At 37.5% G+C, this 19,878-nt stretch overlaps 1 protein-coding gene across 2 annotated transcripts in view; it reads right to left on the reverse strand.

Moving 5' to 3' along the window:
* WNK3 (WNK lysine deficient protein kinase 3) overlaps positions 1 to 19,878 on the reverse strand; it is a 120,693-nt gene that overhangs the window by 79,412 nt on the left and 21,403 nt on the right. For both annotated transcript variants that reach the window (XM_068533853.1, XM_068533852.1), the window contains exons 2-9: positions 16,771 to 16,943; positions 15,775 to 15,995; positions 14,749 to 14,906; positions 10,863 to 10,951; positions 7,407 to 7,626; positions 2,318 to 2,612; positions 1,311 to 1,504; positions 1,066 to 1,215 (exon numbers count right to left, since the gene is read on the reverse strand). In XM_068533853.1, coding sequence (XP_068389954.1) covers positions 1,066 to 1,215; positions 1,311 to 1,504; positions 2,318 to 2,612; positions 7,407 to 7,626; positions 10,863 to 10,951; positions 14,749 to 14,906; positions 15,775 to 15,995; positions 16,771 to 16,943 — 1,500 coding nt within the window. The remainder of the gene's footprint in view (positions 1 to 1,065; positions 1,216 to 1,310; positions 1,505 to 2,317; positions 2,613 to 7,406; positions 7,627 to 10,862; positions 10,952 to 14,748; positions 14,907 to 15,774; positions 15,996 to 16,770; positions 16,944 to 19,878) is intronic.

Here is a 19,878-nt window from a genome sequence, read left to right on the forward strand (position 1 = left end):
TATGAAATACTATTTCTAATTAACTACAAAAGACAATCCTCTACATTCAAGCCAGGCTGGAAAAGTCCAATACAAAAAACAAACCATAAAAAGGGATCTGAGTCCTAAATAAATTTTTTTTAACTTATTTATTTATGTTTGGCTGCGTTGGGTCTTTGTTGCTGTGCGCGGGCTTTTCTCTAGTTGCGGCGAGCGGGGGCTACTCTTCGTTGCGGCGCACGGGCTTCTCATTGCAGTGGCTTCTCTTGTTGCAGAGCACGGGCTCTAGGCGCACGGGTGCGTGGGCTCTACAGCACAGGCTCAGTAGTTGTGGCGCATGGGCTTAGTTGCCCCGTGGCATGTGGGATCTTCCCAGACCAGGGCTCTAACCCGTATCTCCTGCATTGGCAGGCGGATTCTTTTTTTTTTTCCTTTTTTGTTTTAATTTACTTTATTTTTGGCTGCATTGGGTCTTTGTTGCTGCGTGCAGGCTTTTCTCTAGTTGTGGCAAGCGGGGGCTACTCTTCGTTGCGGTATGCGGGCTTCTCACTGCAGTGGCTTCTCTTGTTGCAAAGCACAGGCTTGAGGCGCACGGGCTTCAGTAGTTGTGGTGCACAGGCTCAGTAGTTGTGGCTCGCGGGCTCTAGAGCGCAGGCTCAGTAGTTGTGGCGCATGGGCTTAGTTGCTCCACGGCATGTGGGATCTTCCTGGACCAGGGCTCGAACCTGTGCCCCCTGCATTGGCAGGAGGATTCTTAACCACTGTGCCACCAGGGAAGCCCTGGCAGGTGGGTTCTTAACCACTGCGCCACCAGGGAGGTCCCCTAAATAAACTTTTTATCCGTATATGGAGTTCTCAGTTTCTCTTCCAATTATACAAGCAGTGTCTCAAGATTCTAGTTACACAATGTTAGACACATCCTCAAGAAGAATGTCTTAAGTGAAGGAAAGTATAAACAACTTTTAGCTTTCAGTGACTTTTATATAAACTAGGATGAATTTATGAAAGAGAGCCTTTGCCTGTCAGAAAACCTAGGCAGTGTTAAATAAGTTTAACTGAATACGGAGCCTCTAAAATGTATCTTACCTTTACCTGTGAGACCTTTGGGACACTTAATGGCAAAAACTGGAGTTGTGAGACAAGTGGAGGTCCAAGGACATGTACAGGCAGAACAGTGGACTGACCTTGAAGCAAAGGCGAAATTTGGGGCTGAGTCAGCTTTGGCTGCTTCTGCAACTGTTAAAAAAAAAAAAAAGATTAAAGATAAACTCTCCCATTTACAGTAAATATACTGATTATATATTTAAAATATATTTAACACTTCACCTCACCCCTGAAATCTGCTGGTAATGTCCCACTAACTGCTGGGATGGATAAATTTTCCCTGGAACATTTATTTCGGCCTGTGGGTTGTTAGAAACCATTTGAGAACCCATCATCTGGTCTGAGGAATAGGCTATACTGGGCTGATTTGAAGTTTCTGAATGTATAACTGATCCAGCTCCTGCCTCAGACAAACTGTCACCTACGGCAAAGAAAACAAGTGATAAGTAGAAGGGAAAAACTTGAAACACAAGGTCCAAATAGCATAGGAAATGGTAAGTGTTTCTTTAATTTTTTTCTTTTTTACTCTGACAACCTGAAACAGCTTCAAATAAAATATGTACACTGCAGAATTAATAAAAAACCATCATGTAAACTCTCCATGTTGATACTGTGGTATAACTAAAATATTCTTAGTAAAACAAACCTACAAAGAATTACATAAAAGTCAACTCGATTTGCTGGCCATTTCATGTATAGCCTAACTAATCTATGTTTGCCATTAGGATTTCAGTAAAATCTAAGTAGCATATTCTCATTCTCCTAGAACCTGGCTAGAAAATAATACTGCCTTTATGGAATGACTGGTTATTACTATGAAAATACTGTGTCTTTCTAGAGAAGAGAATGCATTACAGCAGAAAAATTAGAGAAACTGTGTTAATTTTATACTTGGGTCTAAAATACGAAAGTTCTTAAAGTCTAGAGAATTCCCTCTTGAAGAATAAATTCTATCTTTAGTTGCATATCTTCTTTACTAAAGGATTTACGTTAGACCCTTAAAAATGGTAAAAAGATTATAATCCTTATTCAACTAGTACCTTGGACAAGTCACTTAACAGAACAGTTTCTTAATTTTAAAATAAGGAAACTATCTGGCTTGCCTATTTCAGGGATTTTGTAAAAGAATTAATGAAATGATAGATAACAAAATGCTCTGAAACATACAAAAGTACTATTTAAAGATAAGGGAATACAATTACACATTTCCTTTTATAAATTATAACTGTGTTACCTGTAACAGAGGAGCAATGCTGTTGTGGTTTTCTTTGCAGAAGCTGTTGTCGCACATGTTGATCAACTTCAGTTTCTTCACATTCAGCCCCACTGTGCTGAGCAGGAGGAGGGGGCAAAGTTGTATTTTGGGGCTGAGGGAGTACATTCCCCACAGACTTGCACTGGGAATCTCTGCGTTCTTCCAAACAGCCAGCTGGCTTCTTCTCCCTTGTCTTCTTTATCAGGGTCACCCGGTCTCTAATGGACTTAGCAACAGCTTTGGAATCACTTTCATGGAAGAATCCTGACTTGACCTACAAACAAAACATAATAAGCAAACCACATCTTTAAGATTTTTACTTTTATTTTTTACTAGCAGTTATTTTCTGCCCCCAAATTCCAAACGCTATTAAATAACAGTTAATTTGTTTCTATGTTCTTTCTTAATCAGACATGCATAAATGCCAGAGACTTTAGTAAGAAAAACAACACTATTACCAAGCATTGTTGAAATAATTCTGGCTTTAAACAAAAACAAACAAATAGCTTGATATTTCAGTACATGCAGTCTTATTACAGGTAATTTATGACTGCCATTAAGTTTTGTGAAACATTAAAAAGGTTTCCTCATTCAACAACAGTTAAGTGTCTACAATGTGCCCAGTATTGGGCTCTGGAGACATATAAGTGCCTAAGCTGGTCCTTTGTCCTATATGCACACACAAGCTGGTGGTGAGAGAAGGATAAAAACAACATGGCTTCCCTCGTGGCGCAGTGGTTAAGAATCTGCCTGCCAAGGCAGGGTACATGGGTTTGAGCCCTGGTCCGGGAAGATCCCACATGCCACGGAGCAACTAAGCCCGTGCGCCACAACTACTGAGCCTGCACTCTAGAGCCCGTGAGCCACAACTACTGAGCCCATGTGCCACAACTACTGAAGCCTGAGCACCTAGAGCCCGTGCTCTGCAAGAAGAGAAGCCACCGCAATGAGAAGCCCATGCACCGCAACGAAGAGTAGCCCCCGCTCGCCGCAACTAGAGAAAGCCCGTGCACGGCAATGAACACCCAACACAGCCAAAAATAAATAAATAAAGTAAATAAAAATTTTTTTAAAAACATGAAATGAAATAAAAGGTAGAAATGAGCTGCTGCAAAAGCCCTAAAGGAGCACAAGCCTCTCTGGTGAAAGCAGAGAAAGTATCATAGAGGAAGGTAAAGTCTGACCTGGATTAAAACAAAACAAGGAACTTGCAGGCTATTGAGGGAGAGGTAGATGAAGTTCAGAGATCAACACTCTAGGCAGAGGAAGTATGCTTATGGCAAAGTGCTATATCTTACGAGGTGTTAGAAGAGTGACAGAAGAGAAGTTAAGGGCTTATTGTCTGAAAGGAACAGGGCTGAGTAGCAGAGATAATGACTTGAGGAGGTGCCATGGCATATTATTCTCAGTCCTATGATCTGTTTTTTAAAGCATACCTTGGGGGTCTGCAGACTCGGGGAAATTTCATTGTAGTTGATAAATGATTAAAATGTTAGATGGAATCCATATATTTAATTTCACTCCCTCCCAAAGTTCAAAAAACACTCCCAGAGTAAATGGATTTTTAAGTCATAAACTCACAAGGATAGAAAGAATAAAGGCAACAGCAACAACAGACAATGTTTTGGACATTTGGGGATGTGGAAAACAAATAGATAATAACTGACCTAGTGGACCTGAAAAAGATGAACCAGGGAAAGCTGAAAATCATTCCCATTTACACTGAATAATACTCATAACACACAGGAACTGGCAGTACCAGGTACTTACAGAACTGGGTAAAGTCAAAAGAGATGACTAAAATAAGGAAACTAAGTGAAAGGGTTTTGAGAAGTAGTTAGATATTAGGTCCCTGTGCTCCACCCTCCAGTCCACACCTTTGGGTGATTGCTTCTTCCCTACCCAAGAAGTCTGTAATTTTGTTCTCTGGAGAGGGTAAAAGAGGATCATATCTGGACTAGGGAACACCAGGCACAGTTGAGGGTATGGCTACCATAACAAAAACAAGAAGATTAAATGACCATATGCATGCTGAACTCCATACGCAGAAACCCCCAGCCCTCTTCCCCACTTGGCTACCAAAATACCAGTAACCAGATCCTTACCCTCCAGGCAGGAGATTGAAAGATGCTTCTCTGGAGAATCTGGCTAATCCAAGAAGAAAGACCCACAAATATTTATGTCAAAGATTCCCCAATTATTGGCCCACCCAGATACTTGAGAATAGAGGTTAACAAGTCTGACATAAGCAATCATACCATCCAATCAGCTTGTTAGTACCCGTCATAGGCAAAATCATGGCCCCTCAAAGATGTCCCATCCTAATCCTCAAACCTGTGAATATGATGAGATATCACTCCCATTATTGAGCTATACACAATTGACCTTAAGACAGAAAGATCTGGGTGAGCCTTTTACCAGCTAGTGAAGGATTAAACTTGCCATTCCTGACTTTGAAGATGGAGTGGGAGCATGTGAAAGGACTGAAGAACAGTCCCTAGGAGCTGAGAGTGACCCCCGGCTAACAGCCAGGAAGGAAATGAAGACCTTAGTCTTACAACTGCATGGAACTGAACTCTGTCAACAACCTGGTTGAGCCCAAAAGCAGATTCTCTCCCAGAGCCTCCAGCTAAGAGTCCAGGCCACCAAACCTTGATTTCAGCCTGTGAGACTCTAAGCAGAGAATTCAGTAAAGCCTACCACGACTTCTGACCCACGGAACTGAAATAATAAAAGGGTGTTGTTTTAAGCCCACTAAATCTGTGGTAACTTGCTATACAGCAATAGAAAACTAATAGTCTCCTACTATTGATCATGAGCAGCCAGCCAAGAATAACCAGAAATATGAGAAAAGCCTCTAACAAGAAGATGGAGCACAAAACCAATTAAAAAACCCCAGCAACTTGGAGAAAAGATACTATGCAGGGAGAAAAAAAGTGTCAAAAACACTCTCTTCACTAAAATTACAGAGAGGTGCCATAATATCACATCCACAAAACAAAGAACAAGACGTTTACTCTAAAAAAGGAACAGACCAAAAAAAAAAAAACCAAAATGAAAAGGAACTCCTGAAATTAAAAACAAGATAGTAGAAACGAAAAACTCAATGGAAGAGTTAGAAAATAAAGTTGACAATATCTTCCAGAAAGGAGAATAAAAAGACAAAAAGATAGAAAATAGAAAAGAACATTGGAGAAACAGTCCAAGAGGCCAAACATCCAAATAATAGCAGTTCTAGAAAGAGAAAACAAAGGGAAAGAACTCAACAATAAAATACTTTTAAGAAATTTCCCGGAAACTAAAGTATATGAGTCCACTGAGTATCCAACACAGTGGATGAAAACAGACCCCAACCAAGACACACTGTGAAATTTTATAATCCTGAGAAGAAAGAGAAGATATTACAAGCTTCCAGAGAGGAAAAAATGGATCACATGCAAAAGATCCAGAAAACAGAACATCTTTGTATTTCTCAATATCAATACTGAAAGCTAGAAAATCATGGAGCAATGACTTTAAATTTTTTTAATTGCCAACCTAAAATGACTTAGCCAGCCAAATAATCGATTAAATATGAAGACAGAATAAAGATGTTTTTAATACATGCAAGTCTCAAAGAATTTACCTCCCATATACCCTTTCTTAAGGAGGTGGCAGAGGAAGTGGGCCACTAAAACAAAAGGTAAGCAAAGAAAGAGAAAGACATGGGATTTAGGACACATGAATTCCAATACAGGAGAGAGGCAGAGAAGTCTAGAATGATAGTAAAAAGAAAGTTCCGTATGATAGTTATGTAGCAGATCATTCTAGATTCTAATCATTCTAGATTAGAACCATGTGACTAGAAAGATAGGCATGTTAAAGGCTATCATCTCCAAGATACCCACTGTCAATGTCCCATACTCCTTTTATTTATTTATTTTAATTTATTTATTTAATTTATTTGTTTTTGGCTGCGTTGGGTCTTTGTTGCAGTGCGCGGGCTTCTCATTGCAGTGGCTTCTCTTGTTGCGGAGCATAGGTTCTAGGCACATGGGCTTCAGTAGTTGTGGCTCGCGGGGTCTAGAGCGCAGGCTCAGTAGTGGTGGCACACGGGCTTAGTTGCCCCGCGGCATGTGGAATCTTCCCGAACCAGGGCTCAAACCCGTGTCCCCTACATTGGCAGGTGGATTCTTAACCACTGCGCCACCAGGGAAGCCCCCATACTCCTTTTAAACCTGAGGACAGAATGCCCAGGTGAGCCTGGCTCAAAGTATCTGGACTTTGCTAATTTAACCACATGCTGCTGAAGCTCCTGCACCCCCTCCCTCCAAGTACTGCACAGCCTGGATCGGGTATGGACATACATTCCACCCAACAGAAGTTATCTGCTGTCTTCTACTCTTGCGGGGGGAGCAGGTCATGGGGAGATGAGAAGTAGAGAAGTCAGAGGGGCCCACTCCCCGTCAAACCATATTGTTACCAGACAACTAATTTTTCTGGTCTGCACAACAGCCCTCTGGTGCCCTGACTGTGGTGAGCCATGTGTGTTTCCCTGGACTCACACGTGACCTCACCCCGATGACCTCCCTAGACTCCACTCTCATAAACTCTTAGGGAAGCTGGAGCCAGATTCCGAGACCGAGAGACTGTTCAGCTTATCTCCTCCTGGGCATCTTCACCTAACAGTAACTTCAGTAACCAGCTAGATGTGTGTTTGCCACTCCGGTTTTCAAAACAAAATAATATATATTATTTAGGTAAACTACAATGAAAAGCAAAGGAATGAGTAACACAAAAGTCAGGGTAGATATTACCTGTGGTGATGAGGGAGAGGAACGCAAGTGGGGGGTGGGGCACACAGGTAGCTTCTAAAGTTCCAGTAGTGTTCTATTTCTTAACAAAAGTAGAGTTTTACTATTCTTTATACTGTACATACAAATTTAATATACTCTGTTGTAGAGATATATTTCACAATAAAATTATAATTTAAATAAAGAAAATAAGAGGAAAGAAAGCAATCAGAAGGAGAAAGGAATCAACCCTGATACTATAAGGGGAGGGGAAGCCAGTGGTAGGATTCACTTACCATTTCATACGCTACTTCTTCAGGTGTATCTGTTTCTAAATTGAAACTGAATTCAATAGCTTCATTGTCTTTATGCTTGCCTTTCAATTTTTTAGGGTCTTCAACCCAGAGCCTTAAAGCCAGAGATGAATTTGAGCAATCATCTTCCTCCGCTAACTCCACCCTTAGTCCTGTATCCTCAGCAAAAAATGCGTGGTTTAGTAGGTCCCTGACAGACAACCTAATAAACAAAATACAAATCTGTTATCAATTCTTCCAATCATAAACAAGATATAGAGCACTTAATTAGTAAAAATTGTGTCAAAGTAACAACCTGATTTAAAATTTTCTATTAATTAAACCGTTAATCTGCCTTTTTATAAAAACCAAATCTTATATCCAATTTATTATTACCAAGGATGCAAAGAAATCCCAACTAACATGCATTTGTAGTGATCTTAATTAAGGATTATTAACAGTAACATATCTAGATACTGAAGTTTAACATACCTAAAGGTATGCCTAGAGATAATTAGAGAAGTGCTGCAGTAAATGTTAGATGGACTGAGTATCTTCCCTAAGCCACTGGCTTAAGTTACTAAAACTCACACAACAGATTGTTGGCAAAGGAAACTAAAAACTCTTCGAGGTATATAAACTCTAAAGTAAATTAGGAATTCAAACACTTTTACAAATGTTATAAATAGAAGTCATTAACTCTATTAACAATAATCTAGTCAGTGTACTTCACTCTTTAGAGAACGCCATGGGTGAAGCTAATTCAGTTCAGCAAAGTCACACGGTTTTCTTAAAGTATTTAAGTCCAGTATCCTAGGCCAAAGTATACACATAATGGATACAACTCTAGCCTAATATTAGGGATTAACCACCGCTGAAGAGAAAAAAGCACAGAGGTTCAAAAGATTCTTTTATAAGCTGGGAGAGTTAATTTCCTTTTCTTTGACCAACTTCTAAAGTAGATAAATATATCTATCTATATTACAGGCCAGTGAGAGCTACAACTGATGTATTCCATAGTTTGTATGTAGAAAGCCCCTCCTGCACTATTTAAAACAGATAAAGCATATTGACAGCACGGTATCCTGTAAGTTGAGGATTTTCAACCTTCTACATTTTTAGTGATCAAAAGACAAACACTTAACTAAGACAGTTTTATAAAAAAGAACAAGCTTGCTCAGACTAATTAGTCTTAAGGCTAAGGTGAGATGTGTTTAAGAAGGCACAACCAAGTTAAGCACTCCGCTTCTCAATGAAAGTTTTGCCTAGATACTTTTACTAAGGAATAACCACTGCAATAGCAGCAGACAATATCATTCATTAAATACTTATTACCCTGTTAGGTATTTTATATGCATTCATTATCTTTTTAACTACCAAAATAATACCTATTTTTAGGAACAGCTAAAGTAAGTTTCTCAAGATCACACTGGCTAAGTGTGAGTCCAGATTTGAATCTTATTCTGCTGTGGAAGCCTGTGCTCTTTCCAAAACACTAATGTGCCATAAATCCTTTTGAATATTCCAGTGTTCTTTGGTAATAGATCATAATTAAAATGCTGTACGAACAACAATCAGAAACCAAACTAAAATGGCTACTTCAACACAGTAGTTTTAGCATAGCTTAAAAAAAAGCATGCCTAAATTACTACGACTCAAAAACAACAACAACAAAATAAACAACTCAATTTTTTAAAAAGGCAAAGGACTTGAATAGACATTTCTCCAAAGAAGATATACAAATGGCCAATAAGCACATGGAAAGATACTCAACATTATTAGTCCTTAGGGAAATGCAAATCAAAACCACAATAAGATACCACTTTATACCCATTAGGATGCCTATTAACAAAAAATGGAAAATAAGTGTTGGTGAGGACGCTGAGAAATTGGAACCATCATACATTGCTGGAAGGAATGCAAAATGATGCAGCCACTATGGAAAAAATATAGTGGTTCTTCAAAAAATTAAATATATTATTACCGTATGATTCAGTAATTCTACTCCTAGGCATATACCAAAAAGAATTAAAAGCAGAGATTCAAGAAGATACTTGTTCACCAATGTTCATGCCGCATTATTCACAGTAGCCAAGAGGCAGAAATAACCCAAGTGTCCATTAACAGATGAATAGATAAACAAAATGTGGTGTGTGTGTGTATACACACACACACACACACACACACACACACACACAAAGGAATAGTATTCAACCGTAAAAACAAAGGAAATTCTGATACATGCTATAACATGGATCAACCTTTAAACACTATGCTATGTGAAATAAGCTAGACGCAAAAGGACAAATATTTTATGATTCTACTTATATGAGGTACCTACATAGAAGTAGAGACAAAGTAGAATAGAGGTTGGCAGGGGTTGAGGGGAAAGGGAGTGGGGAGTTACTGTTTAATGGGCACAGAGTTTCTGTTTGCGATGATGAGAAAGTTCTGGAAATAGTGGTGATGGTTGTACAACAATGTGAATGTGCATAATGCCACTGAATTGTACATTTTAAAATGATTAAAATGGTGACTCTTAGGTTATTTATATTTTACCATAATTAAAATATAGAGGTATATAGATATAGCCTGTTGGCACAGACACCAAGAATGTTGTGTAATAAAGCTATAATTAAACAGGTTTTATCTTAGTGACTTTTTATATTTTCAGATATGCAACACTAAACTTAGATAGATAACTAATAAAAATGGGAGACAGTCAGTGAAATGCTGGTGGAAATAATTTCTATAAAGGATCTATCACCTTATTAATCATAATCAATAAGGAGGTAAAAATCAAAATACTAACCGAGCAATTTGAGTCAGCAACTGTCCAAAGCTCAAATTAAAGGGAAAAGCTAAAACTAAAAGGAATTGTCCATAAGAAAAATACAAATTGTGATACAAATAAATCTAGAATACTATTTCTGGAACAAAAATAGCCCTATCAGCTTTACCGTTATCATGACACAGGACATTATGGACAAATAAAAAACATCTGGTGAATTGATGGTTAAATTTTTTCTTAAACTATCATAAAAAACCATTTAAGTACTTATGTGAAGGTGACAATGCAGGAAACTCTCTACTATCTACCAACTGTTAGAAGCAAGTTAACCTGGGAGGGGGGCCCAGTGACTGTTAAACTGATGGCTGAAGGTGATCTTGTCACAACACACACAGACAAACACAACCCAAATTTCAGTTCAAGGAAAATTCAGCACATGATATCAGTTTAAAATGGCAAACAAACAAACAAAAAACAAAACAAAACAAAACAAAAAAAATGGCAAACAAGATTTAAAATGGCACTGATACACTTCACTCTAGTCAGTATGGTTTGGATTCCACTCAAAAGTCATACCCAGCATGATTCAAAGGTCAGAAAAAGACCCAGCGCAAGATAAGAGAAAAATTCATCCATCAGTTATGTCATTTCACTACATGTGCACCCACCTTTCAGATTTATTTTGACGAATACATCCCTCGATGATTTCTTTCACTTCAGGATCAGTGACTTTATTGAAACTGGCTGGTTTTATACCCTGGAGGAAGAAAAACGGTTTCTAGTCACAAATTAAGCAACTGAAAGCCCAAGCCAACATCATTACTAAAATAATGATTTTTTACCACTAAACCATATTCAAATTTTAAATGAGATAAATATATACATACAGTATAAGTTTAACAACTTTTTGACAAGGATTTTGTCATAGCTCTACAAATAACTGTGAAAAATTGTAAACGATCTAAATCTCTAATAACAGAGGTAATATTACATAAATTATGTGATATACATATATATGCATATGCTAATACATGGAAACTAAACGTGTTCTCATAGTAATTAATAACGTGGAGAATTCTCATGCTGCCACATTAAGTAGGAAAAAAATAGGATCCCAAAATGTACATACAGTATAACCCCAATTAGTAAAATATAATAAACAAGTGTTTTTTTGAAATCAGAAAGATCAGTTATTAAAAAACACTTTTAGAAATTCTAAATAAGGCCTCCTCTATCGCAAACATTTCAAATCAATATTTCAAAGTCTTCTAGAATGGCTAGACACAATGAGCAATCAGTAAATATATATATAAAATATATATATTGTTATATATAAACTTTTGAGAAATCTATATTATGTTTATCCTTAAACAATACCAAAATATTGAGAGAACCTCAAGCTAATTATCAGGTTCTAGGGATTCAATATCAAATTAATGAGGTCCAGATAATTCAAAACGTTCTTATAATAACTGTTAGCTGCCTAAATCTACTTATTTTACATTCTGTTACCCTTAATTTATGGGTTTTAGATTTAAAAAATAATACAAGAACATTGCCATCATTTAATAGAAAATTCAAAATTAAGCTATAAGCAGAAAGGTATAATAGAAAAATTATCACGGAATGAGGCAATCTAAGATCTAGTTCTGGGTCTTCACACTACCTCACAGAATACAGAATCAGAAAGCCAAGTACCATATCCTAGATAAATCTGGTGAGATTAGGAGTTAATTTGGGCCTCAAATTCAAGAAGCTTTAGTAGAGATGGAAATCTGAATTGTGATATGGCATTTCTGTGACCTGAATATAAAAGAATAAAATCACCATACAAAAAATGGAATTTTTTATTCTACTTATAGAAAAAGCCCTCTTGGGGCTTCCCTGGTGGCGCAGTGGTTGAGAATCTGCCTGCCAATGCAGGGGACACGGGTTCGAGCCCTGGTCTGGGAAGATCCCACATGCCGCGGAGCGACTGGGCCCGTGAGCCACAACTACTGAGCCTGCGCGACTGGAGCCTGTGCTCCGCAATAAGAGAGGCCGCGATAGTGAGAGGGGCCCACGCACCGCGATGAAGAGTGGCCCCCGCTTGCCGCGGCCGGAGAAGGCCCTCGCACAGAGGCGAGGACCCAACACAGCCATAAAAAAAAAAAAAAAAAAACCCAGGCAGCATGATGCCAAACCAGTGCCAGCCTGGGGGAAAAAGAAAAAAAAAGAAAAAGCCCTCTTTGACCTTTCCACTGATCTCTTACCCATTCCCCAGCCCTGGATAATTACTGCCTTTCTCTGCTCCTAGGTAAAAATAATTGGGGAGCTGCAACTTACAAAATCAAGTAAAAACTCTTCTATTTGTGGTCGTACAATATATGGGCCCAAACTAAAAGGGCGTTCTAGCCCCATTTCTTTTTCTCAGCTGTTTATTATAGAAATTTTCAAACATACTCAAAAGTAGAAGTCCCATGTAATCATCACCAGTTTCAACAACAAGCATCATTCCTTAACCTGGTTTCGGCTATCTACTCCCACACCACTTTTATCCTGGAATATTTTAAAGCAAATACTAGGCATCATGTCATTTCACCCATAAAGTCTCCAGTTTCTATCTCTAACAGATATCATGTCATCATCCCACCTAAAATAATTATCAATAATTGCTTAATATCATCTAAAACCCAATCCATACTCAAATTTTCCAAATTGTCTAAATGAGGTGTTCTTACAAGTTGGTCTGTTCAAATCAGGAGCCAAACAAGGTCCATACATTACATGTATGGTGCAATGGAACTGGCTCATACCAGCTCACAAGAGCCAACTATTACATTTTCAGGAATTGTGCAAGCTGATTGTTAAATACATCCATTTATAAAATTTAAATTATATAAACTTACGATTAAATAAATTATATTAAGAGCTAAGGTAATAAATATTGAAAACACGACTCCTTGATTGTTTTACTACATTTTACTATTATTTATGCTCTTGCAGTTGTTTACATCTTTTGTATCCGTATGGTGGAAATACTATATGAGTGCCACTCTGCACCCTTTCTTAACCCTGCATTCAAGTAAGGTCACATTGGTGACTTGAAATCAGTCATGGTGGGAGCACTTACACCAAGGAAATTAGCAAATGCTAGAAATCAGTGCTTTTTCTTTTTCAGAGAATCAGTTGTTAAACATTTACCAGCTCATCACTACTTTAAGTCTCTTGTATTCTGTAACAGTCCCTTCCCCTTTTTTCTTTCAGGAAATTGATTTGTTGGAGAAACTAGGTCATTTGTCATATAGAATTCTGGACTTCTTATTGTCTCCCTAAACAAACCTCTAGAGTCAGACTTGAGGTCAAAATCCACCATTACTAGTAGCTGTGTGAACTTGGGCAGGTCACAACCTCTGATTCTCAGTCTCATCATTTCTAAACTGAAGACACTGCCATCTTGTAGGAATATAAAGATAAAAGCATGTGGCATATATTATGTATTTAAAAATGGTACCTATTAGTATGTTACCTGAAACACTCTAACAATCTCTTTTGTGGCCTACCTTGAGCCACCCAACTGGATATGAAAGGACCTATTTTCAACAATCTTAACACTTTGCTTCTACCTCCCTTAGTATACTCCTATCCTCTTATTTTTATAGTTATTTGTGAGTTTATATTATTGCCCTACTAAAAATGTAAGCTCTTTGTAGGTAGCAAACACTTCTTACTCATCTTTGCATTCCTTGTAATTTCTAATGCGAAAAATTACTCATAGCAGGGAACCAAATACTGTATCCATTGAATGCCACTTCATAATCAGGCTTTTAGAACTAGAAGAAATCTTCAAAACCATTTAGCCAATCTTTATTATGTAGCTTTGGAAAATAAGATCCATTTAATAAATATCTAAAAATTCTTTACAAACAAATGGATATAGATGATATATCTGTACATTTTCCCCAAAGATACTAATACAGAGCATTTTATATGACCCCATTTGAGTATAGGTATACAGCATAAATCTAAAGCTTATTTCATTACAATTATGTTAAATTTAGCACTGTTATATAGAACTAAACCAAAATTAGGTTTTTTGTTTGTTTTAATTTGTTTTTTTCTGTTTTTATTTTTGGTTGTGTTGGGTCTTCGTTGCTGTGCGTGGGCTTTCTCTAGTTGCGGTGAGCGGGGGCTACTCTTCATTGCAGTGCGCGGGCTTCTCATTGCAGTGGCTTCTCTTGTTGCGGAGCATAGGCGCTAGGCCCACGGGCTTCAGTAGTTGTGGCAGGCGGGATCTAGAGTGCAGGCTCAGTAGCTGTGGCGCACAGGCTTAGCTGCTCCGTGGCATGTGAGATCTTCCTGGGCCAGGGATCGAACCCGTGTCCCCTGCATTGGCAGGCAGATTCCTAACCACTGAGCCACCAGGGAAGCCCCCAAATTAGGCTTTTTAAAATTAATTTTTATTGGAATATAGTTGCTTTACACCAAAATTAGGTTTGACTAAGTCGACTTCTAAGTTGACTTTACCATTAAATGTGGCAATTTGTGAAGTAAAAAGAATAAAGTTATACCTACACTAGTTACTTTACGGTATATTTGAGCTGCATTCTGGCACTCAGAATAAGGGTACTCCGAAGTAGCCATTTCTAGCATACACATTCCAAAAGCATAGACGTCCACAGATTCATCGTAGTGCTCTTCATACATCTCTGGGGCCATAAACTCAGGAGTGCCTACAAAATACCACAACCACATTTTTTTTAAAAAAAGAAAAATGTAGAGAACTCCCTGGCGGTCCAGTGGTTAGGACTCTGCGCTCTCACTGTCAAGGGCCGGGGTTCAGTCCCTGGTCATGGAACTAAGATCCCACAAGCCACGCAGTGTGACCAAAAAAAAAAAAAATGTATCCATGTATCCACCAAGATCACATTCCCTTTGCCATAAGGATTACCTGAGTTAATTTCTGCTCCCTAAAAGCATATATATATATATATATATTTATACATATATATATATTTATACATATAATATACATATATATACACATATAATTTCCTTAACTTAATTTCCTTAATTGTACTTAATGAAGTACAATTTGCAATGTTCAAAATTAGGTAATGATTACCAAAATCTGTTTTTATTTCTATCCTTGTTTTTAGTTATTTAAATTTTTCTGAAGTAGTAAATCCTCTTTCTTAAGTCCTCAGAACCTTTCAATAATATTAAATACATCACAAAAGAAATACACTGGGATGTCTCTAAAATCAGTCAATATATAATAGATATTTCAAAGCAAATTCACATTCTAGACCAGGGGCCAGCAAACTTCTCTGTAAAGGGCCAAACAGTAAATATTTCAGGCTTTGTAGTCTACATGGGCTCTATCACAACTAATTAACTCTGACACTGTAGTGAAAAAGCAACCATAGACAATATGTAAATGAGTGGGTGTGGCTGTGTTACAACAAAACTTTATTTACAAAAATAGGCGGTGAAGCCAAATTTGGCCCATAGGCTGTGGTTTGCTGATCCCCGTTCTAGACATATACAATTTAAAAAATCTGTCTTTACACAACCAACAAACTATAAAATGTTAATCACCAATGACACTTTTAGCAAATGATGTGCGCATTAAGGTGGCTAGTCCTAGATCACCAATCTTCACAGATCCAGTGGGTCCCGTGATGAAAATATTGTCACACTTCAGATCCCGGTGAATAATAGGAGGAGTCCTAGTGTGCAAGAACTGCAACCCCTTTAAAATTTGCCTGCACCAGCTCCTTAAGACCTTTGGTTTCATGACTTTAAATCGTTTTAAGTACCTACACAAAGAAACAAAAACCACATGTAAACAAACATACCTAGCTTACTGTATGAGCACATTAGGGTAAATCATGTAAGCTAGCTGGTACTGTATATATTATGATTGCCATCACTGAGTTATCTTCTATTGTCTGTTATGACAAAAAATTATTAAATCTAAAGCCTCATTCTTAGAGAAGACATCCTACTAAGTTTAGCATTTTTAATTCAAAACAAGAATCATTCTAATCAGAGTGACCTTTTGTGGAATGGCATCAAAAATTTAAAAACAAAGTCCTCTCTACTTCCTAATAGCTGCTTAAATAGAGTCATCAGAGGGTTTAACTATGTAAAATTTTAGTGCAAAGATGCTAGGAAACAGAAAAAGTACATCACACATTTAATAATCACAAATAAGTGGTTATACCATCAAATGAAATACTGTAGTCAGAAACAAAATGATAGACTATAATTACATAGTACTGCTCACTAGATATGTGAATCTGGCCACGTCCCCAAACTTTCATCATCTTCTACAAAATGACATTATATTATCTCTGTAATGATTTCTAATTCTAAAATTCTATGATATCCCACAAATATTAATTTCTCAACATTGTATTTTCTAACAAACTTCATTAACATCCAAATTTTTTAACCTGCCCTGAAATATAGTCACTAGATTCAGATTCTACAAATTCTTTAATCAAGTAGTGTTACTTTACAAACAACTTTTGCGACTCCTGAAAATTATTTCCAAATAAAACTCCATTGGCACTATCAGGGTCAACTTACGTCTTTAAGGTTCCTGATGTCATAAGTTCAGTCACTAATACAATACATTTCTTTCCTTTTAATATAGACTCCCAGGAATCATAGAATCGAACTATATTGGGATGTTGGAGACCCTTTAACATCTCTGCTTCTTCCTTGAACCTTTGCTGCTCAGCTTTGGTTAATTTCCGGTCCTAAAATGGAAGATCAAGTTCCAAATTAAAGTCTAGAAATTCTCTTGCACATTTCTAACACCACTCAAATGAGTGCTTTATTTTATTGTATGTATGTGTGTATGTATGTATCTATTTTCACCTGTCAATTCTTTTCTCAGTACCTATAAAATCACTGATATTCTTTGTTAGGTAGTTACTTTGACTCCTCTCATACAGCAAAATGCAGCAGTTGTTACATTTCATAACTATGTTACAAACCTACCTGCATAATAAATCAATGCCTTGTAAAACAATATCTTTGATGTTAACTAAACTTTTGTGATAATCATTTCACTATATATATATATCTCAAATCATTATATTGTATACCTTAAACTTCTACATTGTTATATGTCAATTATATCTCAATAAAACTGGAAAAATAAATAATAAATAGTAAATAAAATTTCCTTTGCTGGAAAAGAAAAACAGTATCTCAAAGTGAGAAAAAGTAAAAAATCAAAACAATAAGAAAGTTTCCCTAAGAAATCTCTGAATTTCCACATCTAAAGGATCCATAATGTCAGGGCAGAAATAATCAAAATGTTAGACACCTAGACATTCTGGTTAAATATCTGAATTGCCAACATATTTCCAGACAGAAGTATAAGGTTACCAACCAGTGAAAGACCAGGCAATGGACCTCTAATTTGCTACCTTAAATACTAGAAGTCAAAGGAGCAATGTTTATAGAATTCTGAGGGAGGACTGTGACCCTAAAATTCTGAACCCAGACAAGCTATCAATCGTTTATAAGGGAAAAATGCACATATTTCCATGAAAAGAGGGACACAGAAAGTATACCACACCATCTACCATTCCTGAAAATAGTACTCAAAGAATTTCAATTAAAATGTGGCCAAATAAAGCCATTAGAAAAGGAGGATGTAGCATACAATAAATAGCAAGAAACTTCCAATAATGCTTATTTAAAATGAAGCCTAAGTAATTGTGGCTAATATGGTTGGTAAAATTTTCTAAACAGTAATTAAAATAGAAGATATATGCAGTTGACCTTTGAACAACACAAGTTTGAACTCCACAGACCCACTTACACATGGATTTTTTTTTCAATAAATACTACAGTGCTACATGATAGGTGGTTGGTTGAATCCTTGGATGCGGAACTGCAGATATGGAAAGCCGACTATAAAGTTATCATGAATTTTCAACTGCTCAGGGCCAGCACCCGTAACCCCCACGTTGTTCAAAGGTCAACTGTAATGCAAAAAGGTAAGTCTGGAATTAAAATTCCAGATTATTTCATTAAAATCTAATAGAGAAGGAAGAATAAAAACAATTTCTGTCCTCTGCAAGGGGGAGCAAGAGAGAAAGGAGTGACAGAACTATTTTAAGCTTTGATGCTGATAGAGAAATAATCAAATATGCTAGTTAAAAATTTAGGTATGATTTCCATTTCAGGATGGTTGACAACATATTAAATTAATTCCCATCCCTTCCTAAACCCCACCAAAATGAAAAAAGAAATATATAAATAAATCCACAGTAGTGTTTGAAATATGAGAAGGGTTCAAACAAAAGATTTTTTTTTTTTTTTAGTGTCTGGACTGGGTCCTATCTGTAGACATTCAGATTTAATTGCTGCGGGGTGCGGCTCAGTCATCGGTATGTTGTTTTGTTTTGTTTTTTTAATTAATTAATCTATTTATTTATTTTTGTTGGCTGTGTTGGGTCCTCGCCTCCGTGCCAGGGCTTTCCCTAGTTGCGGTGAGCGGAGGCCACTCCTCATCGCGGCGCGCGGACCTCTCACTATCGCGGCCTCTCCCGTTGCAGAGCACAGGCTCCAGACGCGCAGGCTCAGCAACTGTGGCTCACGGGCCCAGTCGCTCCGCGGCATGTGGGATCCTCCCAGACCAGGGCCCGAACCCGTGTCCCCTGCATTGGCAGGCGGATTCCCAACCACTGCACCACCAGGGAAGCCCAAGATTTTTTTTAAGATAAAAAGTATATACCTTGATAGAATGGGGTTTTTTTATTTAATTATTTTTGGCTGTGTTGGGTCTTCTTTGCGGTGTGCAGGCTTCTCACTGCGGAGGCTTCTCTTGTCGCAGAGCACGGGCTCTAGAGCCCGTGGGCTTAGTTGCTCTGAGGCATGTGGGATCTTCCCAGACCAGGGATCGAACCCATGTCCCCTGCATTGGCAGGCGCATTCTTAACCACTGCGCCACCAGGGAAGTCCCTAGAATGTATTTTTATCAAACTCAAGAGAGTAGAAGAAATGGCAACTTGATAAAAGGAAAAGACTTCTGTTAAAAGAGGTTTTTATTAAGACTTCATAGTAACCCTAGTTAAGCAGCACACCAGAGCTCTGGCAATTTCATTTTTGGTTATTTACATTATTTCTTGATTTGTATAAGAAAATATGTAAAAGGATAGTCAGTTGCAGCATGGTCTGTAATTGTGAAAAATTAGAAATAATCAAAATGTCAATAACAAAGTTTATTACATGCCAAGCACTGTCCTAAATTTTTTTTTGTATATTAACACATTTAGTCCCTACAACAACCCTTTGAGATAGTCACTACTATTGTCATAGCCATTTTGCAAGTAAAGAAACTGAGGTTAAGGTGGTTAAGTAATCTGCCCAGGATCAAAATGGGTCACAGTATGCTAAACTTGGTTATAAACAAGTAACAGTTAAACGAATGAGCTAGATCTATGTGTACTAATGTGGATAGATCTCTAAGACCTACTGTTGAGTGAAAAAAATGATCTGAAAGAAAATTTATAATACGATACTTTGTACATAAAAGAAGAACCATCCCGAACAATGCTATGCTTTCTAGTATATATTTAAATGTATTGAAAAAGGACTAGACAGATATACAAATGAATAACTGCAGTTATATCTGGAAAACTAGGGGGAGAAGACTGGCACAGAAGAGTCTTTTCT

Source organism: Eschrichtius robustus, chromosome X, assembly GCF_028021215.1.
Source record: "Eschrichtius robustus isolate mEscRob2 chromosome X, mEscRob2.pri, whole genome shotgun sequence".
NCBI classification, from domain to species: Eukaryota; Metazoa; Chordata; class Mammalia; order Artiodactyla; family Eschrichtiidae; genus Eschrichtius; species Eschrichtius robustus.